The sequence below is a fragment of the Sphaeramia orbicularis genome, chromosome 17 (genome assembly GCF_902148855.1).
Source record: "Sphaeramia orbicularis chromosome 17, fSphaOr1.1, whole genome shotgun sequence".
In the NCBI taxonomy this organism is placed as follows: domain Eukaryota; kingdom Metazoa; phylum Chordata; class Actinopteri; order Kurtiformes; family Apogonidae; genus Sphaeramia; species Sphaeramia orbicularis.
In genome coordinates this window covers 11,624,721-11,646,187 of record NC_043973.1, presented here as the reverse complement: position 1 = coordinate 11,646,187, position 21,467 = coordinate 11,624,721, and the positions used below count along the sequence as shown (strand labels likewise).

Sequence of the window (21,467 nt, the reverse complement as noted above, 5' to 3'; positions counted from 1 at the left end):
GTCAGTGACAGTCTGATAGAAATTGTGCAGGTTCACCTGGTTTGAAATGCAGGGGCCAGGCAAATTAACACTGGAGAGACGCAAAACAACACTTCTCCTGAGTTAATTTCCACAGGCTTGACTAACTCTTCTCATTAACCCCAACTCTGAATGACATTTAACTCACAGTGAGTTAAAACTACACTTTGAGAGTGAAAATTGACTCTCAAGTGTTTAACCCTGAAATTTCAACTCTCCGATTTTTGCTGTGTACACTGAGGACAAAAACCTCAGTGTGTTTAATGCTTGATTAAGTGACTGAATGTACTTTTAATTTTTAACTGAGTGCACATTTTAGTTTTAAAATGTACCTAACTAAGTGTTAAAGGGAATATTTCCATATTTAGCATTGTCACCTGCTGGTCAGTTTGGTTCATTAGTAAACTTGTCTTCTGTGTTTTCATACTGTTATATTCCATATAATCTCAGGTTTAATACATTTAACAAGTTTAATCCATAAAGACCCAGTGCCATTTTATGTGGCAGTTCACAAATGAATTTTTCTCTATATTTACCCTTTCTTACAATTTATTGTTATATTATGTTTATTATTATTATTTTTATTATTAAGTAAAAATCTGATATTTTTTTTGTATTTAATTTACTGATCATGGAGATGTTCATAAAAATTCAAAGGTTATTATATCAGAAACAGAGAAAACTGAAGATAAAGTGACTTTTTCAGCAAAATATATTAACTGAACATAAACCAAGCATCTCCATTCACTGTCATTGATCCAACTCCATGGGTTTTACTGGGGAATCAATGTTGTAGATGGTGATGGTGTTTCCATGGTAACTACAGAGCCTCTGAACGTCCAAATAGGTCATATCCGATGACCATGAAACAATGACGAACTGCATTTTAAACCAATTATTTACATCTATTGATAGGATTAATGGATCAACAGGTATTAAACAGTGTAGATCAGTAGATGGTTTTGGATGACGGTGGATGTTTGGGTCTTTATGGGTTTAATGTTTATCAGTTTGGGTCTTGTCTTGTCATTGAGGGGTGATAGCGGGACCTGAAGCCAGACCAGTTGAGAACCACGATTTAGAGTATCTGGTGGCTACTGAGGTACATATTCACCATCAAATATCTGTTATCTGTGGTTATGACCGGTAAGATCATTTTTTAATTGTAATTCACAGGTTAAAATCCTACTTTCACATCAACATATACACTGTAAGCCCGGATAAGTAGAGTTTACTCAAAAAATTTGAGGCAAGTGATTGCACTTAAACGATTTGAGTAATGATCGACTAATCAGTTGGTTTAAGTAGGTTCAACTTTAATGCTAAAAGTATTGAACTTAAACTATTAAGTAGAAATCACTAAAAGACAAGTTATTTGTACTTTAAATCTGTTGTAAAATCAACCCCACTATCCAATCATACAACTCAGCATTTTAGGTTACACTGACTAATTTTCTCAATTGCAGCCAGAGTAATTCATCATTGATTAAACAACTTTTTTTAAGTTAATCAAACTCAAAATCCTATTCCTGACCAAAATAGTTATGTAATTATTCAACTTAATATATTATAGCATGAATGGAAGTTAGCTCAATGTCATCTGCCAGTACAGGAAGTGCTTTTAATTAGGGATGTCCGATATTGGCTTTTTTGCCAAAAACCGATATGCCGATATTGTCCAACGCTTAATTTCCGATTCTGATATCTACCGATACCGCTGCCGATATATGTGGGATATTAAACTAATTTTAGGTAACATTACATATCTCCTGTCATGGAATTAACACATCATGCCTAATTTTATTGTGATGCCCCATTGGATGCATTCTCAAATGCAACAAGGCTTTCAAAATGTAAACACTGTCCGTGCAAAGAATACATACTTCAACTTAAGTTGTGGAAAAAATGCCATATTTGTTTATTTTCTTTCCCTCCCTCCATGAGTCTATTACAGTGTGGCAACTCTACTGTACAGTTTTGAAAACTGCACATTTCTTTCAGCTACAAACACTGCTTCATTTACGCGTCGGTAAATGCCGGCAAAATCAAGGCATTATTTTATCGGTCTTAATGATAGGCAAAAAAGCTGATAACGATATTTACCGATATTACATTTTTATGCAAATATTGGGCTGATAATATTGGTGGGCTGATATTGTTGGACATCTCTACTTTTATTTTTAGAAGACATTAAGATTTCCATCATACAATAATAGTCTTAGATGAACAGTAAATCCATTGTCCTTCCTCTGGCTCTGACTCATGGTGCAGCTCTACAAAAATACAAAAACAAACACAAAAAGGCCAATAAACACTGCCATACACACATTAAATCCAAATTAACACTAACACCACAACCCTGCTGAACTCCTGCACATAAAAATAACACATTTTCAACAACATGCCTAATACCCACAATGCAATGCGAAGATAAAAAGGTGTGGTCATGACTAAAACTTAGTGATTTAATTCCATTCAACTTAAACTTTTTCGTACTTTCAACTATGTCTATAAATTAATAGAATATACTTAACATTTTATAGTAACGTCATAAAACTTAAATCATTTAAGTGCATTGTAATTAAAGCATTTTAGTAAATACAAATTCCGGGCTTACAGTGTAGATGATAGGTAACATGTTTTTCGTGCTGGGGAAGAGCAGACGTTGCGGCAGACGGTGCCGATAACCTGCCTGGCAGTCTCAATCATAAATAAGATCCATCTGTGTTTCTACTTACATATATTTGCCGTTCCTTTGGGTATTGGGAGGTAGGAGCCCACACTCCAGGCTCTTCCGTGGTAGTGCCTCTTACAGCGGCTGCAGTCTGGCCCTGTGGTGTTGTGCTCACACTCACAGCCCAGCTTCCCCTTGTCAAACACACAGCTGTTGGCATGCAGGTTGCACTTGCACCTGAGACAGAAAGATAACAACAAAAGACAGGGACATGAATGGGTATCATTCTGAACCCCTTTGAATCAATACCTTCTGGAGGGAATACACTAAGTCTGCCCTTGCTTACATGTTTATTTGTGCTTTTCAAAATTCTGACAGGGGTAAATTGAAATCCCGGTGGGTTATCTGACTTGAATCGCACCTCTACAAAGCGTCATTATGCTATCCTTTAAAAAAAAAAACAAGGCCTCATTTGTCGCTGCCTCCAAGGAGATGTGAAAAAGGTCAGTTTTGCCACTCAAAGAGCTAAATGGAAGGCAGTCTGTGTGACTCGCTAATTGAGCACAAAACAGAGATCCAATAGAGAGAAGATAGTATGAAGAAAAGCTGAAAAAGATTGAGTTTTCTTTGCTTTTTTTCTTTCTTTTCAAAGTTGCTGTGTTTCTTGTTTGGCGAGGGAGCCTTCAGGCAGGAAACCCTACCGGTCGGTGGAGTTGGTTTATTAGACAGAACAGAAGCAGACCTGACAGATCCTCCTGACAAGACAGAAGAAAAGGCCTGACGTCTTTCAACAATCAACCAAACTGACCCTGCTTTTGACCATATATATAAAGAGCATACTTCTCCTTCCAATCTTGTATAGAAAGAACAAACTGTCTACAGATTGTGTGAGTCTAAGACAATCAGAAGTCGTGACTGAAAGCAGAGTCAAAGTGTACATTCTCAGTGTATAAGCCTTTTCATTTCTCTGATGATCATGTTTACTCCCAGTGAGTCGCTCTATCAGAGGCTGAACAGGCTGTGTTTGTTGTCATTGTAATAAAATCTTACAGTTTCATATTCCATGTGTATTCCAAATATAATTCCCCGTATTTGATTTTACTCCTAAGAGGGTAAAAGGTTACAAGTGGTGACCTCAGGTTCTTAGGAGCTGACGGGTTTGGTTCAGAAACGCTTGGGGGTGGGGAGCCATCGAGTGGATCTGACACACTACCCGTCCCCGGGGCTTTGGACGGCTCATGGTTTCACATCATGCCTATGTTTGTTTTTACAAAGTGCTTCCGAGAGAAGTATTCTCCCATTTGAGACCGAGAAGCCGGGGACGGCCAACAATTACCAGTGAACATGAGCCAGAGAAATGACAGCACCAGTCAAAAATACATCCATTCTAATTGACTTCCTGGCCTCGCGGTGACATCTCACATTAATGATAGATAACTGCGGGAAACAAGGAGAATTATAGCCTGTTCCCTGTTGTTAAAGAAAAATTACATGACTGAAGACAAACTAAAAAAAAAAAAAAAAAAAAAAAAAACTTAACCCATAAAGACCAAGTGCTACTTCTGTGGCAGCTCCTGAATGATTGTCTCTATATTTAACCTTTTTTAAGTGATTTAAGACCATTTATTGTAATTTATTGTCAGCGAAAATGAGGTATTTTCATATATTTAATTCACTAATCATGCAGATTTTCATAAACGCTCAGATTAAAGTTGCAGGTTATTATATCAAAAACAGAGAAAACTGAAGAAAAATAGACTTTTTTAGTAAAAAATATAAATAACTGAACGTCTCCACTATCTATGTCCACGATAAATAGCCAATAAACTGGTTGATGATTAATGTGGAGTTATCTAATGTCATCAAATGAGCAGCTCCAAGAACAAATTTCACAAAAACTTACACACTGAAGCTTTAACGGCTCATAAAATACATTGATTGTGACATGAGACAAGTATAAGTTTGGAGCAGTCACAGGATCTAAAAGCAGATATTTTATTGACTTTAATACATTAAATTTGTTAAATTGTCAGAGATACCTGTATTTAATGCAGTGTAATTCTCATCTGTCAAAAATATCCCTGTTATTAACCTTAAAGGGTACCTGTAGTGAATTTTGATTTCTTGCAGTTTCAAAAGATCACATATAATACTAGTGGTTCTGTCCGGTAACTGTTTTTATAGCCTGTTATCATGCATGTGGGAGTACTAGATCACTGCTCCGTCAGTCAGATATGGTCTGTGACATGTTTCCTACTTCACAGGCTGTTCCAGCACCGGTAGTGATTCATTGTATTTTCTGATTACCTGAGCTGTGATGGACTGGTCACTGACCCCATGCACAGACACCAGTCTAAGATGACACATACTGGCCAGTGCTGGGCCACGTCTCTAGGACAATGGTGGAGTGTAAAGCTTACACCTGCACAAACAACAAGCACGAACATGCCCTTTCCACTCAGTCTGGCTCACTGACTGCTGCTTGTTTAAGAAAAGAAAAGACAAGATAAGATAAGATAAGATAAGATAAGACTTTATTCATCCCACCATGGGGACATTTTACTGATCACCTGAAATCAACGATGGTACATCACTTCTGGCCAAAATGGCTGCTTCCCTATAGGTTCTGCCCCCACCCGTACTCCATGTAATAAAACAATCCAGTATAGTGAATTTATGGTGATTTTTTTTACTGAATTTGTGCCTCTCTTGATTATAAGTCATACACAAAGCACAATTAATGTCATAAACATGACCAGTACTGGTTCACTTTATATTACTTATATAACATGAATATAAGCAGTGACCATGGTGTGAATGAAGGTGACAGTGTATATGTTAGGGGCTTTTATTGTAAAATGGAATGATAGAAGTGTTGCATCTCTTTTTTTTCTTTTTTTTCTTTGTTGTTTTGACTGGGAGACAACTAGTGGAAATAAACACCTTTTTGTGATTTTTCCAAATCAAATTTTTACCCACCTTCTGGCATTCCAACCACTTCCAGTGCAGGAATTGAAAATCCACACAAAAGCAGCTTGATGCACCTGATTCAAAACACCTCCAGTGATCATAATGATTTTCACTCATACCTTCAGCAATCTTATGAAATTCAACTTTTAAATCCTGTCATCATTCATCAATTTCATCATAATATTGGCAGCCTTAAGAGATGCGCCTTAATATCAGCTCAAATTCACAGCAAATAAACGCCAGGGCTTTTTACCATGCATTCCCCATTGTCCTTAACTTTTTAATCAATTAAAGCCCCTGCTCCATAAAATTAATGACTGGGTGTAGCTCTTCTGCCATGCAGACGGCAGCAGCTCCCTGAAGTCAAGAGCGATGAGATTTGACCTTCCACTTAATTAAAAACCAGCAAAATCTGGATCATCAGGCCCAACCAGTGTAGGTAGCACGCTGACAGAGTGGAGGGTATGGGCTCAGGGGGGCTCTGGGATGTGATGCTTTTGCCGCTGGCATTGTCATATTGAAATCAGAAAGTTTTTCAGTTCACCGTTTGGGTCACTAGAGGAAAGAGATCTCTTTCCCCAATGTCCAGCCTTTTGAACTGGCACCATTACAAAGGCACATTTCATAAAGTTTTAATGACCTTTTATCCTGTGTTCAGCCCAACAGCAATTGGTATTATCCATTACCCAAACAAGTGACCCTCCCTCAGGAGACACTGCAGATCATTTAGCTTCTATGTCCTCCCCATCAATTGTACTTTCTCAGGTGGGAATAAAATAAATGTTATTCTTTCAGAGAGGATGAAACGGATGTTTTTTTGGATTATATTTATGTGCAAGGGAGAGGAAAAAGAGAGGATAGAGTGAAAGGTACATCTGTGTGATGGAAGACGTCATGATGTGAAGGAAAAATGTAAATTCTAAGTGAACTTATACTAGACAGATGGTACTGATATGGGTCTGAAACTGTAGTGTACTGAAGGTGCATCATAGGCACATGGAAAGGCTGGAATAAATGTATTCCTGTTTATATATGTACATATACAGAATATATATATATATATATATATATATATATATATATATATATATATATATATATATATATATATATATATATATTTTTTTTTTTTTTTTTTTTTTTAAGATCTGTGATTGTACATTGTCATTTTATGCAACCTTAAATGTTTCGTTCTTTCTTTCTTTCTTTCTTTCTTTCTTTCTTTCTTTCTTTCTTTCTTTCTTTCTTTCCTGCTAAACGCCTGACAAGGGACTGGAGATGGAAACTAGCAATAGCTATAATCTCTTTATGTGAATCATCAGTTACTACAGCTTGTTTGTAACAGGTACAAGTTATACTATGTATATGTTTGCATTGTCCCTATCAAATAAACTTTAGAAAAAAAAAAAAAAAAGAGAGAATACATGATACCAGTCAGTCACTCTCACATATTAATGCCCCACATTAATGAAATCTGTTTATTTAAAAAATGTTAATTTTTTTCATGCAAAATGTGCTTAACATTGAATCTACCAGTGAACTGCGACATACAAACCTATAATTTGACAGTTTAGGATCAATAAAGTCAAATCTCTCTCTCTCTCTCTCTCTCTCTCTCTCTCTCTCTCTCTCTCTCTCTCTCTCTCTCTCTCTCTCTCTCTCTCTCTCTCTCTCTCTCTCTCTCTCTCTCTCTCTCTCTCTCTCTCTCTCTCTCTCTCTCTCTCTCTCTCTCTCTCTCTCTCTCTCTCTCTCTCTCTCTCTCTCTCTCTCTCTCTCGTGTTCTGCCAGCTTGCCAGCAGGTCATAAAAACACTCATCCATCCTGAAGCCACGTTTGCAGAGGTGGCACGTCTCTCTCTCTCTCTCTCTCTCTCTCTCTCTCTCGCTCTCTCTCTCTCTCTCTCTCTCTCTCTCTGTCTGTCTGTCTGTCTGTCTGTATGAAAGTATAAATCCAGTCACCTGCAGCTCCATAAACTACAGATCTGAATCAAATGAATGAATGAACTGACTAGGACGACTTGTCTTGTCCTTTTTCACTAATCACTCACTACGAGTCTTGTCTACCCAGCTCTAAATGTAGTGTCATGAAATACACTTTTGTTATTATTTGGGGCTATATACATAAACTTGACTGATTGATTGAATCTGATTCAACACAAAGAAAAGCTAATAATTAAAAAACTGTGTTCACTTGGCATTTATTTAGTTAAACTATTAAGTTGTCCTTTTTCAGTTGAACAGGCTAAGTTCTTTTCATCTTTTTTTTCTATTCTTCTATTTTTATCTTATCATTTTTCTTCTGTCTCTAAATGTCAGATCATTTGCCTCTCATTTTCTCTTTATTTGAGGAAAAAAAAAAAATCCCCAAGTAGATTTTTAACATTTATTTAACTCGCAAATATATTTACTTCCAGCTTGTTTTTGCTGCTTTTCACTTCTGAGAAAGAGAGAGATGATGCAGTTTAACTCTGGCTTTTATTAAAGCATCTGTGCCTGAAGTAACATAAATTAATGACATTCCTAAGGGCTGGAAATACAACAACACTCAGAATGAGGAAATAACTAATGCAAACGGAGCATAGTGCACTTTGGGACAAGAAAAGCACTTTATAAATATATTAAATTATTATAATCTACATTATGCTGCCACAAATCTTCACTTCACTGATCATTTTACAACAGGAGTATAAAGTTCATGGTCTATGGATGTAACATGTCTTTGACAGTTCAGAAGTAAACAGAGGCAGAGGTGTGGCTTTGACTTACAGATGAAAATGTGCAGGTTGGTCATGTGTCATGTTGAGCATTTCTTGAGTTCTTGGGAGGGTCACATGAAGGAATTATGGGACAGGAATTCCTTTCTTGGTTCACGTCGGTATCCTATCCTTAATTAGATGTAAAACACTGCACTTAAAATGTCTTTCTTTAGCATTTACACCCAGGATTCCTGACCCAAATGAGAAATTCAGTGCCTACCTGGAACACAAACATAAAATATAACCACATTATTATAATTACAGACAAGATTTTGCAACTAACTATCAAATTGATAGTATATTGTCTAAGTACAGGGTTCCCAAATTTTTCCATGTGAAGGCCCCCCAAAAAGCATAGCTTCTGGCTCGGGGCCCCCCTTTGCAAACCCACCGACAATACTCCAAAAATGTCAAGAAACATTGTCTTCTAGATTGTGTTTTCCTACTTATTCTCTATAAAATAATTATTGAATTGTTTTAGCATAAGAATATTATTAACTAACATGTTTCCACAGTGTGGGCCGGATTCTACTAAAGGTTTGCGAATATTAAAATGTGTGCAAACTCATTGCACTCGCAAAAAAAATGTACAAACTGATTTACTAACAGTGCACACTAAGGGTTCTGTCTTTCAAAGGTGCAAAATAGTGCATCTGCATCCACTTAGGTTTGAAACAATGAATATGCAAAATGGGGTGTTTACTCGCAATTGTGCGTGTGCTGGGAGGAGAAAATCTAAAATATTAATTTAACACATGCAAAGTGATTTATCAAACCCAAAAGCAATTTTGCTCATAGAAACTGCGTCTATATTAACACGTGTCAAAAGGAGGTGCAAACGGTTTGGATGTGTAATTGCGCACACATGGAAGTGGTTAGGAGACACTGAAATGATGAAATGAGATGCATTTTCACCTCGTGTGAACATTTTTAGAGTGACGGAAGAGAAAAAACAACTGAGATGTATGCCCCCCCCCCACACACACACACACACACACTTTTTCACTATGATGATTGTGATTAAAAATACACACTGACATTAGGCTACAGTGTGACAAAGTTATGTGCACCTGACAGTCAATCCAACCCCCCACAGTCCCGACCTTTAAAATTACAGATATGTGAATGAATGAGTCATACAATACCTTCTATGACAAAACTCCTCCAACGTTACATTTCTGTGCATCGGATCATTCAGCACACTGTTCCCATTAGTGCTGGGTATCCCACAGTTTTCCAGTGTATTGTCTCCAGTAGCGCACGTAAAACCCTCATTTAAATAAGGCGGTCTCCAAGACTTCGCACCTGTTGTAATTTGCACAAGCAATCTTAGTAAATCATCCGGAAACCGTGGTTAAGTCCCACACTCCAAATTCTAGATTGTGCACGCAAATTAGTACACGCAAAATGGGATCTTAGTAGATCCGACCCTGTATGTCTTGCTTTTGCCTTTGGCGTTTATTTTTATTTTTTTAATGCCTTTGTAAAGGACTTTGAGTTTCCCTGTGCATGAACAGTGCTATACAAATAAATTGTCTTGCCTGTATATTCATAATAATCCTTGATAATCAGCATCTATTTTTTATGCTGTTTTCTTTTGCATTTTTTTCTTACCTTTCCTCCAATTTTCTGAGGTCCCCTAGTGCCCCTTGGTGGGCCCCAGAGGGCCGCAGCCCACACTTTGAAAACCACTAGTCTAATACATATTCTTTTCTGTGTCTTACTAGAGTGTTTTAAATGTATATTTGTATGTGTGTGTGTGTGGTGTGTGTGGTGTGTTATATATATATATATTATTATATATATACAGGGTGGGGAAGCAAAATTTACAATATTTTGAGGCAGGGATTGAAAGACAGTGTATGACCAATTAGTTTATTGAAAGTCATGAGAATTATTTGCCACAAGAAAATTTACATAATAGAATTTTTTTTATTCTATGTGTCCTTCTTTCTCAATAACTGCCTTCACACGCTTCCTGAAACTTGCGCAAGTGTTCCTCAAATATTCGGGTGACAACTTCTCCCATTCTTCTTTAATAGTATCTTCCAGACTTTCTCGTAATAGTTTTGCTCATAGTCATTCTCTTCTTTCCATTATAAACAGTCTTTATGGACACTCCAACTATTTTTGAAATCTCCTTTGGTGTGACGAGTGCATTCAGCAAATCACACTCTTTGACGTTTGCTTTCCTGATTACTCATATGGGCAAAAGTTTCTGAAAAGGTATGGATAATAGTGTTAGGTATGATTATGACATCAATATATGTTTGGTTTCAAAACAACTGACGTAGTGCCTGCTGAGAAAAACAACTAAATGTTCATTGTAAATTTGCTTCCCCACCCTGTATATACATATAATATATATATATATATAGATATATATATAGATATATATAATATATATTATATATATATATATATATATATATGTATATATATATATATATATATATATATATATATATAAGAGCTGTATATGTTGTAGGAGTAAAGCTTTATACTGTATGTATATATTTGTCTTTTTCAGTTGTATTGCTTATTTCTTTCCTGCTACTTCTTATTACACTTGAATGGTCTGATTGTAATCCAATAATTTCCTCCTGGGATTAATAAAGTATTCTGATTCTGATTCTAAAAATATCTTGAGAACTGCAATAACATAAACTTTTCAACTGTCAAACCAATGTTAACTAAATGCAATTGTATAAATGCTTGTCAAACTAACAAACCCACAAAAGAAGCAATTCAACCTCCAACATTCACAAACAGGACTAGCTGACTTGGACACTGCCAACAGTCATTTTTCCTCTATTTTAATTATGTAAATCAGTTCCTATATCATAGTACTGTTATGTAATTGACTTTTGCCAGTGGGCGCCCCATTTCAGAGACTGACCTACGTTTTGTAAAGGACGGTTTACAGAAGTCCACACCTCTTATCATGGCTGCTATGTAGATACTCCATTTAACTCTGTTGGTTAGCTCATGAGTATGAAAGCTCATATGACCAGCACCTTTATTTCACTCCTTCTGGATATGTACATGACTAATACAAACAAATCTATGATGTGAACTAAACATAACTGTGGGGAATTCAAGTGTATTCAAATCTAATTTCACCTCACCTTATAACCTTTACTTAATAATAGAGGGTATCATAGAGGGCTGCTTTGTTACTTGGATATGGTCGTCCTTGGACACTCAAGAGGTTTGAATATGTGCTGATTATGAGAGTAATCATGGTCTATTTGGAAATAAACTGGTTTGACAATGAAAAAGCCCACGCTATTGTATTGAATCTAGGGTTATGGTGAAAAATATAGTTTCTAATTTTAATACAGCAGGATTATGTAGCTGTAAACAAAACTCCATTGTAGAGTGAAATAAGGTTAACTTGGGTTGATATTCCGGAGTCGACAGCAGCAGCAGTGCCCTGTGTCTTCTCCTCTGGCGGTTCCTAACCTTGGCTTCTCTTGGCTGCTTGGCACTGTGTTGACAGGCTCACTATGTCTAACACTGCTTTTCTTCTTCGTGACAGCACCTAGCATCTCTGACTCTAGACGAGAGAGGAGTGCCGAACTCATTAAATAACAACCTCAAAGTTAAAGAACCTGAAAAGAAAGTTTCTTTGAAACTCATGGCGATAGCGCACCAAGATGGAAAGATCTACGTGTGATCTTTCAGATACACTTTGAAAGAGGAAACGATTCACTGCAATTGCAACTTCATTTAGTTTTAATACATGGATTTACTATTGAGTAGAACAGGTAGAATCACAGATGTCCTTTAGACTGAATCTATGTATGTATGTATGTATGTATGTATGTATGTATGTATGTATGCATCTATCTATCTATCTATCTACTATCTATCTCTATCTATCTATCTATCTATCTATCTATCTATCTATCTATCTATCTATCTATCTATCTATCTATCTATCTATCTATCTATCTATCTATCTATCTATTCAGGTCTCATTATTGTGTCTTAGTATCCACCTTTAAAATGAACTACGCTACAGATAATAAAAAGCTTGAATGTATACTGTGCTAGAATTTGACAGTTGACCTTCCAGAGCTTTGGTTTACTGAATATATTTTTGGTCAACTGTGGTCAAGATTAATAACTAAGACCGCCTAAGCACAGCTCTTCCATTTATTTGAGCAAATGCACATGTTTACAGCCTGGTCTTGACTGATACGGTGACATCATCAATGGTGACACAAACTTATAGACTGTATATAAAGATGGACAGGGTGGTACCCCTCCTAAAGGGCTCCCCCTGGTGGTTGGCTGCAGTACAGGTCTTCAATCCCTCCATATTATTCAGTGGAACATACATAAGCCAAACTACAGACAATGTACAATACATTTTCCCAAAGATAATTTTGATCTTGTTCAGTGGATTTGATGAGTCTTTTATGTGTTCAAATCGTTATGATGTAATCAGTTGGCATTAGTGATATCATGTTACTATATTTGCCTCAATGTTTTTTCTACCTTTTCCGTGTCCACCTAAAGAAGGTCCTTTTAGAATGAATGCATCAATGAAAAATTAACAGTTCATTTATAGCCCACCATGGCCTTATTGGCCTAAAGCTGTGCATACAGTGGGTCTCTGAGCTGAAGCCTTGATGAACTGTTCTATGCTGTTGTCATTGTAATGTCTTCATTGTCTGGTGTTTTGTTAGCTATAAATTATTGGATGTAATGAATAAGCAAATGCACTCCAGTGTTCCTCAGACACAAAGCTGGGTCTGATCAGATGACCAGCAGGGGGGGTGCAGTGTCCCTGCAGTTCTACCGAGCAGGCACTTGGTCGAAATTGTGTCAAACAAGCAATATGGCAGCTTCAGATGAGAGTCATGGGTGTGAGAGTTTGGCTCCACTTTTACACAGCAGGAGGAAATGGCATTAAGGCATCCACATCTGTATAGTCCAGTTTTTCAACCCACGTGGGGTCATGGAATTCAAATGGGCTCACCTAAATTTTCTAGTAACTGATTTAAAAAAAAAAATTACTGATAAAAAATATTTTTAATGATTCAATATATTTCATTGTAAAAAAACCAGACACTTTTCCTGGTAAAAATCAAGTTCAAATAAAATGCAGGATATACTAGAAGCACTCGGAGAGCGCAGACCTCTGCCAAGGCTGATCAGTGCCCCCCCCCGTGGGCCTCCCACGCCAAGGAGGTTATGTTTTGCCAGGGTTTGTTTGTTTGTTTGTTTGTTTGTCTGTCTGTTGTCTGTCCGTTAGTGTGCAACATAACTCAAAAAGTTATGGACAGATTTTGATGAAATTTTCAGGGTTTGTTGGAAATGAGCCCCCCGTGGGCCCCCCCACCCCAATCACCACCAAAATTTAATCATTTCTTCCTTATCCCATTTCCAACAAACCTGAAAATTTCATCCAAATCTGTCTATAACTTTTTGAGTTATGTTGCACACTAACGGACAGACAAACAAACAGACAAACAAACAAACAAACCCTGGCAAAAACATAACCTCCTTGGCGGAGGTAAATATCTGAGATGGCATATCTTGATTGACCGATCATGTGACCGTGTGCGTTACTACGCTTCAACCTGCCCAGACACGGTCACAGTCAGAAAACTGTCAGAAAAGTCAGAAATCTTAATTTTCATGTGCTCCATTGGCAGATTTTTTGCTTGAATTAAGCAAAAAAAAATCTTGAAACAAGCAAAAAAAAAATCTGCCAATGGAACAAGTGAAAATTATCTTGGTAAGATTTCTTGAAATAAGATTTTCAAGACCTACTGTCTAAAAGTAAGTCTTATATCTCACTTACAAGTTACTCTTTAGGTGATTATGTCTTATTTAAAGTGTGATGAGATATTTTGACTAGAAATGACAAAGATACACTTGGTAAGATTTGGATTTTTGCAGTGTACAGCAGCTACTTAGCGATGGAAGGATCTGAACTATTTGCTTAGTTAAATCCAGGCATTTATTATTTAATTATTTTTTGTCCAGGCTGTTTATTTAACACTAACTGCAGCCAGTAGCCTCTCATTTCTTTAACGTCAAAGAGATTGGACAATGCCAGGATTGATCAGGATCATCAGGCTTGTGACAGAATGGTTCCGGGAAAATGAGACATCATTTTCATGCATGGATAAGCCTCCTAAAGTCCAGACTCTAATTTGGGATGTGATGGAGACTTGATGCAGCGGTCCGATTCCCTATACTAAAAAATCAAAAATGAATGCAACTATGAATGGAAAAAAAATATTATGAACCTTATTGTGACACTACGTAAGCATTATGTGGCAAAAAAGCTGTCACAGTGAATGTCTCCTGGAATCACAACCAAACCAAATATTGCATGTACGACTTTGTTTTTATAATCATTGTCCCAGCAGCCTCTTGATAGCTTCTTATAACACTGGTCAACAACAAATTTATTGTTTAAGTTTTTGAGCTGATTTAGGATAATTTTAGTGTGCTGAATCCAAAAATCACATTAATTTTGCGCAATCAGGTCAACTTTCTGAACTATGCTACATATTGGCTTTTTAACATTTTTGCTTACATTTATGGGCATTTTCACATCATATGATACAAAATTCTTTCATATTTCACAATATTGCACAATATAAATTCAGTCCATTTACCATTTATGAACTCTTGTGAGTGTTAATAGTTAAATCAGTCAGTGTTAAGTTAACTCAGGTTTCTGAGTTAAAAAGGCAACTCTGGCATAGTGTTAAGTAATTAACTCCAATGAAAATGTTAATTTAACTCTGTAAAGTGTAGACCAATATAAACTCTGAAAAAAAGTTAAAATCAACTCTGTGGGAGTTGATTCAACTCCAATTTTTGCTGTGTAGGTAAAACCATATCTGATGTACTTGTTGTCATACCTGAGTTTCTCCATGATAAAAATACAAACTTTTGGGTCTTCTTTTATGCTGTGAAAAATAACATAGTCAACAACAAATTTATTGTTTAAGTTTTTGAGCTGATTTAGGATCATTTTGGTGTGCTGAATCCAAAAATCACATTAATTTTGCTCAATCAGGTCAACTTTCTGAACTATGCTACATATTGGCTTTTTAACATTTTGCTTACATTTATGGGCATTTTCACATCATATGATACAAAATCTTTCATATTTCTTGCAATAAACGAGTTCTGAAGATTTTACTTTTGCCAATTTATGATTAATAGTTTGTTTAATATTACAGGTGAATGAAATGGCTTGGACTAGAAGATCTTGCAAAAATAAGCCTGAGTATTCTGCTACATCTGCGGTAAATACACCATTGTACCTAACAGGAATCAAGTCACAAGTTTCATAAAGTATGTTTACCAATCTTATTTTGGTATTAATTATATTTTGTGAGAAGATCAAATTTTCAAAATCAAATTAGCAAAAAAACCTGACCTGATTGAGAAAAACAGATGTCATTTTTGGATTTAGTGGTGCAAAATGGTCCTAATTCAGTTGAAAAAACCTAGACAACTTGCAAATACCATTTTTTTGTAACTCAGTGTAATCATATAGCAGGCCCTGCATGCTCAGAATAAGTCCCATTTTCAGTCCTTTGTAAATCTACTGTGACATCTGTTGACCTAACCGATGCAGGTACGTCCTCACAAACCTCAGCGCTTCACCTCTTTATTTTGGCCTTAGGGTTTTTCTTTAATTTTCCTGCGTTCGTGACTAGTGTCTGGATGATTTTAGGAGAACGGTCACCACCCGGACTAATTAACAGCTCTATTTGCCTGGTGTGTCAGCTCGGCCCCCGTGGCTCTACCTGGGCTCGGTCTCTTTTTGTGCAGCTAATTATGTGATTGACTTCATTAATAGATTGTACCTGCGTTAGGTTCAAAACGCTGAGACTCTGTTGGAGCCAGACGGTACAGTATTACGCTGATGGGAAGCCGGAATGTTTGCCTGTTTGTTATTCCTGTGCTCCTCAGAAGATAAGCTGTAACTGTATCTGTAAATGCACTGTGCACTGTCCCTGTTAAATAAGAAAGGAGGAAAAAATAGCCTAAGAATAGCATTATCTACAGGACATTTGGAAAATAGAGGCTTCTGACTTGAAAATCCCACATATTCTAGAAGGTTTTCCTGGAAATTTGTATGCATAGATTGCATTCTGAAAGTTTTATAATAATGCTTTAGAATTAAATGTCTTTTTGCCTTATAAAACGAAAAAAAAAAAAAAAAGGATTTAACCCATGACTGCTAGTCCAGTCTCAGCGATAAGACTGACTGAGTCTCCCTCAGCTCTATACCTCACCTATTCCCTCTTACAAGACGCTCATGGTCAAAACCTGTAATGTGCCTCCATGCTGTATAAATACATACTGAGCTCTCCGGAAAACTTTCCTCAACAAGATACTTGGAGAGGCTCACATATCCAGTGATGGCTGACAGATATGGAGAGATCAAGGCTGGTGAGGGAAACTTCGTCCTTGCTGAAAGTTTTAGATGAATGTCAATGTGTTACCTGGACAAACCAGAAGAACTTGGCAACAGCCTGGAAAAAAAAAAAAAAAAAAAAAGAGAACCTGTTTGATATCTTTTACATGAGATCAGGGACCTCAGGGACACAATGGGATGAACTAGGACACCAATATGTCAGGTTTTTTTGTGCTTCTGTTTCTGTGATGTTCACAGGCAGAAACTAAATGATTAAAATACGTCTTACAGTCAGATTTGTAGGAAATTGGTCCATCCGTATTCTCATAAAACAAGCCCTAAAGCCCTTTATTTATTTCCTCCACTTTGGACAATGGGGAAACACAAGTAATTATTTGAAGGAAGTCAGTGCTGACCTTGAATCCATAATGTTAAAGACCATAACATCACATTACACACATCTCTGTGCGACTTCAGGGCTGCATTTTAATATCTGCATGACTTATAATATCAACAGTAATAAAATAATTTAGTAATGTTGATGAAAGGCAGCAAAAGTACGCACTGTTATTCGAGTATCAATATTTGTGTGAAAAAAATCCAACCTCTGAGAACACTCCAAGTATAAAAGTAAAAAGTTCCCTCACTCTACAATGTGCTAATCAGTTTTCAATGTCAGCTCTCCACGGTCCAGTCTCCCTGTCTTGTCTGTTGTCTGTTACTCTGTCTTGTCGTATCTTTTATGCCATTTTCATGCCACACTTATTTCTCAGATGAGACATGCACTGAAGGATACACCACCCAAAGGACTGTCTTTTCTCATGTGTTATTGGCTCATGCATTTATGTTGAAGTTGGTCTTGATGTTGGAAAAGAACACAGTAATGAACAAATAAATAAATACATAAAAAAGTAGATAATTCCACTCAGCACATTAAAAACAAAGTATTGAGCTTTGAGCAATTCTTTAAAATAAGGTATTTCCAAGCTTTTGCTGTAAGAATTAAAGACATCAACCAATCCTTTATAGGAAATAGTCATCATATGAAAACTGTTGGTTTCTAGCCACTGTGTTTAATTATAAAGATAATGAAGTGAAGGACAATGTTCGGAGCAGGTTTGATTAACAACTAGACCAGAGGTGTCAAACTCATGTTAGTTCAGGGTTCACATTCAGCCCAATATGATCTGAAGTGGGCTGGAACAGTAAAATAATAACAGCAGAAAAATGTAAATGACATTATGAAACTGTTTACGTCTACAAAGTTTCATTAAATTGTGATTAACATGAACAACCTGAAATAGTCTTAAGAATATAAATGCAATTTTAACAATATCATGCCTCAGTTTATCATTTACATTACAACTTACAGATCAGAGTGGATCTACAAACAGTGGTTCCTTTACTTTTGAGTTTAATTTGTTCTGTGACTGAGCTCATAACCCAATATGCTCGTATATCAATACACTTTCCACATTGAAATGAACTGAAATGCCATTCATTCCAGCCCCATAAGTTGAAATATGTCGAGATAATGTCTAGCATATCCAAAACGTATTTCTAACCTGGGGGTAACGTACTTTGAATCTGTGTAACTTATACTGAACTTATATCCAAACATATTCCTGTATGGAGAAAATTTGACGTGTTCTGGATGACCTTTTTATCTCCTCCAGGCAAAGTGTTTCAGCACCTCCCCTCTGGACAGCAGGAGATAATACCTGTAAAACCTAATATCACCACAATCTTCAAATTTAGAATCACTTTTAAAAAATAGACCAAGGGTCCTGTATTCCAACGGCATATTTAAGACATTAATTGGCATTTGTTTGACTTCAATTCTTTGAACAAACCTGGTAGATCTTGCCCCAAGGAACCTCTGCTATGAATTTCAATTGAAGTTTGTAGACGTCTGGACATAGATGACCCTGGGTTTGACCTTTCAAGGTCACTCAAGGTCAAAGGTCATAGCACCAAATGAAAGCCATATGTGACTTCCTATATATTGCCAACAGTAATTATATCAATATCTTCAAACGTTTTCAAGTCATAGCACTTTGAAATGTGTCCCATTATAAACCAATGGGTGTTCATAAAATATTCAAAAATCAATATTTCCCAATTCTTTGAACAAACTTGGTAGACTTGAAATCAAAGATGTTCCACAACAAATATCAGGTCATTCTGACTGATGGTTTCAGAGAAGAAGATTCTTGATAAATTGTTTACGGACAAGTGATAAACGGATGCCAACTGATACCAATAGTCCATCAGACCCTTTGGGCCGTTGGACTAAAAACTAACTAACTATAATAAAATACATTTAAATTAATTACTCATTAATTTTCCAAAGCCACAGGGAGCCGCAGCAGAGGGATTGAAAAGCCACATGTGTCTCCAGAGCCGCTGTAGGTTATATAACAATGGGTTTGACAGGAGGAACCCGTCAGGACTCCTCAAGACGCTGTGGTGAACAGAGACATGGAGGATCCACCGGCAGAACACCTACTAGCTGTCCTTTAACATTTTTTCTTATTGGCTATGACAACTAGAGGGGACATAACTAAAGCTCGCTCATAACTCGGATTTTGACTTGCAATTCCAAGCAAAAAAAATCAACTGAAGGATGGCTCGTCACTCAGAAAACTTGTAAATCTGTGCACTGGCAAGTCAAGGTACCACTGTACCTTTAAATGTGCAGTATGAATTAATGTGCACATGAGTAGGCGTCTACACCAACAGATGAAAATCTATCTGACATGACTGAGTCAGAAATCAGTCACGGAAAAGGTAATGTATTAAAATCAGATTATATACATATAATTATATATATATATATATATATAATATTATAATATATTATATATATATATATATAGCAGCAAGCAGATGATATGATTATTAATTCATCAAATGGGAAATGAGGCTGTTGACCAGTGACTGAATGAAATGATCCAATACTGACAATAAATGAAAGGTTTCTCTGAATTTCAAAATAACTCCCGACTAAACAAAATATAAAGTAGATGGTGTTTTAAGAGTTAAAGGTTCCATAAAAGACGTAGTTTAAATGGTTTTCATAAAGGCATTAGAAGGATTCAGCTCCACAAGAAAGTGGACCACATCAGTCCCTTTCTCAGATCTGCACCGGCTTTCTGATGTAAAAGAACTCCCTTTATAAAACATTCCAGCTGATTTATGAAATACTGAATACATTAAATGGGAGTGAAAGAAAATCTATCATCCATGACTATGATGTAATTTAGAACATTTCTAATAAGGTCCTCTGTGTGTTGTACCATGTTTTAATGTAATGTTGTATCTTGAACATCACGTTAAACTGTCTTGTTGTCAAAAGGCTCCATAAACAAGGGAAAACACATTCATTATAGCTACTTTTAGATTGTATAACTTGTATAATATGATCTAATAATACAAGCTTATTGCATAGCTTAATGGCAGTGAATTGAATACAGTATTCACCATCTCCTGTGGACTAGGGAAATAAAAAAAAAAAAGTCAAAGTTAATGTCATTCAGGGTGAGTTCAGAAAAATACTAGGACAAAACTCTGATGTTAAAATGCAGCAGGAACAAAGAAAATCCAGTTTGACTGCTGCTTTATATTGACTGCTCCAACATTTCAGATGGCATTGAACTTTTTCCATGAGGAGAGGCGAGAGTTGGAGAGTCACCTCATTACAACGGGCTGTGTCACCGTGAAATTGAAGAGTCCGATTAGGCTTGTTTTCGTCGCTCTGTGCTGTGGCCAATTTTTGTCATTCTTCGGAGTGTAATGTAATACATCTCAAGCAAATTGTTTGCGTCCCCCATTGAAATATAAAGTAGCTCCCGCAAGGGCTCCCCAAATTGTTGCAGAAATATTGGGATTGGATCACAAGTTAATTTCCCTGCTCCAATTTTCTACCGAGGCGAAAATGAAATTTGAATTTGTGTGGCTTGGGCCAGTGCTGCTGAAAGCCTGTGATTTGTTTCAATGACAAGGCCTATTATTGAAGCTGTGCATTGATGTAGGCGTACAGTATGGTAATGTCTGCCCTCCCCCCCCCTCCCCTCCGTCATCCCACCTCAGCCTCATGGTGGAGGGCCTTCTCATTCATGTGATGTAAGCCGCTGAGACAAGGAGAAAGCTGAGAAGAAATTGGCAATGGGAAGACATATTAATATGGAAATCAGAGGGTCACTGCATGTGTATATAAGAAAGAGCACAAAAGCAAGCATCGCCTCCTGCATAAGCACATATGAAGGGTAAAAGTACAAATAAAATAACTTTTTATTTTTTTTCAAGTAGTGTTCACATTCTACTATTAAGGGGAAAACCTTTGCACTGCATAACTCAAGTGAGGACACATAATCCATGCACAAAAGCAAAACAACCTTGCCTGCTCCATTACTACTAAAGCTTGATCATACAATGTGTGCAGTAAGAGGACATGTTGATGTTTACTATTCATGGCTGCTGTCCCTCCAGAGGCAGCTTATGTTGATGTACTTTCTTTGGCACCCATATTATTTACAGAAAGCCTGGGCCTTAATGAGCACTAATTAAACGTCGGAGACTGGGAGATGACTGGCAGAAAACATCGCAGCATGTGACAGACATCTGGTGGAAGATAAGTGAGCAGG

At 36.8% G+C, this 21,467-nt stretch overlaps 1 protein-coding gene across 1 annotated transcript in view; it reads right to left on the bottom strand.

Moving 5' to 3' along the window:
• The window catches only part of LOC115436862 (netrin-G1-like), a 102,439-nt gene that overhangs the window by 63,807 nt on the left and 17,165 nt on the right, over positions 1-21,467 (bottom strand). The window contains exons 3-4 of the mRNA XM_030159829.1: positions 11,883-11,976; positions 2,757-2,929 (exon numbers count right to left, since the gene is read on the bottom strand). Of these exons, the coding sequence (XP_030015689.1) occupies positions 2,757-2,929; positions 11,883-11,976 (267 nt within the window). The remainder of the gene's footprint in view (positions 1-2,756; positions 2,930-11,882; positions 11,977-21,467) is intronic.